The sequence below is a fragment of the Rutidosis leptorrhynchoides genome, chromosome 3, assembly GCF_046630445.1.
Source record: "Rutidosis leptorrhynchoides isolate AG116_Rl617_1_P2 chromosome 3, CSIRO_AGI_Rlap_v1, whole genome shotgun sequence".
Taxonomy (NCBI): Eukaryota; Viridiplantae; Streptophyta; class Magnoliopsida; order Asterales; family Asteraceae; genus Rutidosis; species Rutidosis leptorrhynchoides.
The window spans coordinates 122729792-122732798 of NC_092335.1; the positions used below are offsets into that span (position 1 = coordinate 122729792).

Here is a 3007-nt window from a genome sequence, read left to right on the forward strand (position 1 = left end):
CCACTTGTAAAATATGCTTTAGTCGACCACTATATATGAAGTGGTCGACCACTGCTGAAATACACTATAGTCGACCCTGTTGTGGGTCGACCACTTGACAAATATGCTTTAGTCGAACACTATATATGAAGTGGTCGACTAAAAATGGTTTTCATGATTAAAAAGGCAACCTAGGTCCCACATTTAGATAACATTTCTTATCCTTATTAGCTACGGATAGGAAATCCATCTTTCATGATTTTAATTGGACAACGTTAGATCCTTTTATCCTTTTGTACTCTATAAGTAGTACCATACATGATCGATATTCAAACACACCAAATTCATATTCACAACAAATTAGTAGTTGAAGTTATTCAGAGGTCATTTTGAGGTCATCACTTACTGGTGAGTAATACTTTTATATGTCTTTACATTTTTAGTGATGAGTAAGTTAAAGATATATATTTGTTCAGTAGGTTATTTTGAACATGTCAATAGTCATATAGTTTATATGCCACTTAATTGTCTCAGAGTACCTTTGAAACTTCCAATCGCGCCAAACAAACCCTTAAATCGTACGATTTTGTTAAAAAATGAGTTAAAAATGATCGATGTTTCACAAGATTTAGTTATATCTATGAAATACATTGTCGATAACTGTGTCTTGGATATCAATGATGATGAAGATGATTTTAATGATTTTATGAATTTCGCCATCTCAAATCAACCCGTTCACATATATCTAGAAGATATAACGAATTCAATGCATGTTTTAGGTCGAAACCTTACTAATCCTACTGATCAGTTCAACCTACAACAACAATACAATAATCAGTTAAACCTACAACATCCGACCAATAATCAGTTCAACCTACAACATCCTTACAATAATCAGTACAACCTACATCATCCATCCAATAATCAATTCAACCTACATCATCCATCCAATAATCAGTTCAACCTACAACATCCATACAATAATCAGTTCAACCTACAACATCCATACAATAATCAGTTCAACCTACAACAGTCATCCATCAATCAGTACGACCTAGAACACCAAACTGACAATCAGTTCAACCTTCACCACCCGTATAATGATCAGTACAACCATACACATCCATACACAAATCATTTCAACCTACAAAATCAATCTGTAAATCAGTTCAACTTACACACTCAAACTACAGATGAAATCAACCAACAAATACAATACACCAATATGTTGAACCCCAAACAACCACAAGTTGAAGAAAAGGAAGATCCTTACATCGTTGACCTACCTACATCTGATCAAAGCGAATCCGAGCATGATGATATGGAAAATGTGAATCCAGTCAAACCAACAAAACACCCTTTTTCTAGCTACATAGTTGATGAGGATGATGTTCCTGATAGTAATGATGAATACGAAGATGAATACGTCGATCAAAAATCAACTTATGACCAGCCAATTAAGTATAATCCCCAACCAGATGATATATTTTGGAACATGCCACCGTTACTGTCTAACACCCAACCCGAAATGAAACCTTAATCAATGGCAATCTATGAAACCTCAGATCTAGTTAAATTGAATCAGACTTTCGAAAACAAAGAAGATTTTCTTATGCAATTACGTATAAAGTGTGTTACTGAAGGGTTCTAGATAAAACCAAAGTACTCAGACAAATTAAGGTATACAGCTACATGCATATCACCAAATTTTTCATGGCAAATTACTGCTAGGTGTATACAAGATTGCAACAACTTTCAAGTATAGAAGTTGAATGATCTACACACCTGCTCAAATACGCAAATTCTTCCAAACAATAGGCATGCCACCAAGAAGGTCCTAGGGAATATACTGAAAGAGGTGATGAAACAAGAAGGTCGTGTCTATCGACCGAATGATATCAGGACTGATATGTCTGCGTGATTTAAAATTAGTCTATCATACCACCAAGCATGGAAAGCCAAATGTTACGCAATTGAGATGTTGAGGGGTAGTCTTGAAGATTCCTTTCAAGTACTACCTAATTATCTATATAATCTTAGATTGTCTAACCCAGGTAGTGTAACCAACATTCGAATGGACAACCAAGGCAGATTTGTTATGAGTTACATGTCCATTGGTGAAGCGGTATGTTTAATGCTCTCATCATTTACTTATTAATTTAACTCGTATTCATTAACAATTTTCCAATACTTTTATATGTAGACACGTTCGTTTGTTAACTATGCACGACCAGTAATCATAGTCGATGGGGCTCATTTAAAAAGTTGTTACTTGGGGACTAACTTGATTGTTGTCGCTATGGATGCTAACACTGGAATCCTTCCATTAGCCTACGGTATTGGAGCAGGAGAGAACACCGATCATTGGACATGGTTTTTTGGTAATCTAAGAGACTCTCTACAGTCTTCGGGGTGTTGTATTGATAATGTTACCATTATATCTGACAGGGCACCTGCAATAGCCGCTGGCATATCAATTGTATTTCCAGAACTATTTCATGCACTATGTGCTAGACATTTGTTGGGAAACCTCAAAAGTGTGTCTAAAAGGGTTAAAAGTTACGAGTGGCACTACTGGAAAATGTGCAAAGCGTATAGAAAATCTGATTTTGATCACCACTATGGTATACTATCACGACGTATTCCAGACAGTACACGTACACTCACTACTGTTGGCCTCAACAGATGGTCTAGACATCATGCAGATCGTGTTCGGTATGCTTACCTGACTACTAATGGTGCAGAGTTCATAAACGCGCTGTCACTTCATGCGAGGAAGCTCCCTGTTACAATGCTTCTAGAATTCTTTAGAGCTTCAGTTCAACAATGGTTTTGGGAACATCGAAACACTGCTGATGGTTTAACAACACCTGTCACACCATATGCAGAGCGTAAGCTGGGTAAAAGAAATCGTAAGTCTCTTACTTGGAGTGTCAAACCGATATCACAAGTTAAGTTTGAGATAATGGATATGAAAAAAGGCGGTAAAGTCAATCTACAAGATAAAACTTGCACATGTAAACAATGA

General features: G+C 36.4%; 1 protein-coding gene across 1 annotated transcript; it reads left to right on the forward strand.

Annotated features, from left to right (window-relative positions):
- The first annotated feature begins 1204 nt into the window (after positions 1-1204).
- LOC139900341 (uncharacterized) lies at positions 1205-3007 on the forward strand. Its single transcript, XM_071883121.1, has 3 exons — positions 1205-1488; positions 1912-2104; positions 2183-3007. Exons 1-3 carry the CDS (start codon positions 1205-1207, stop codon positions 3005-3007), a joined length of 1302 nt encoding a protein of 433 aa, XP_071739222.1.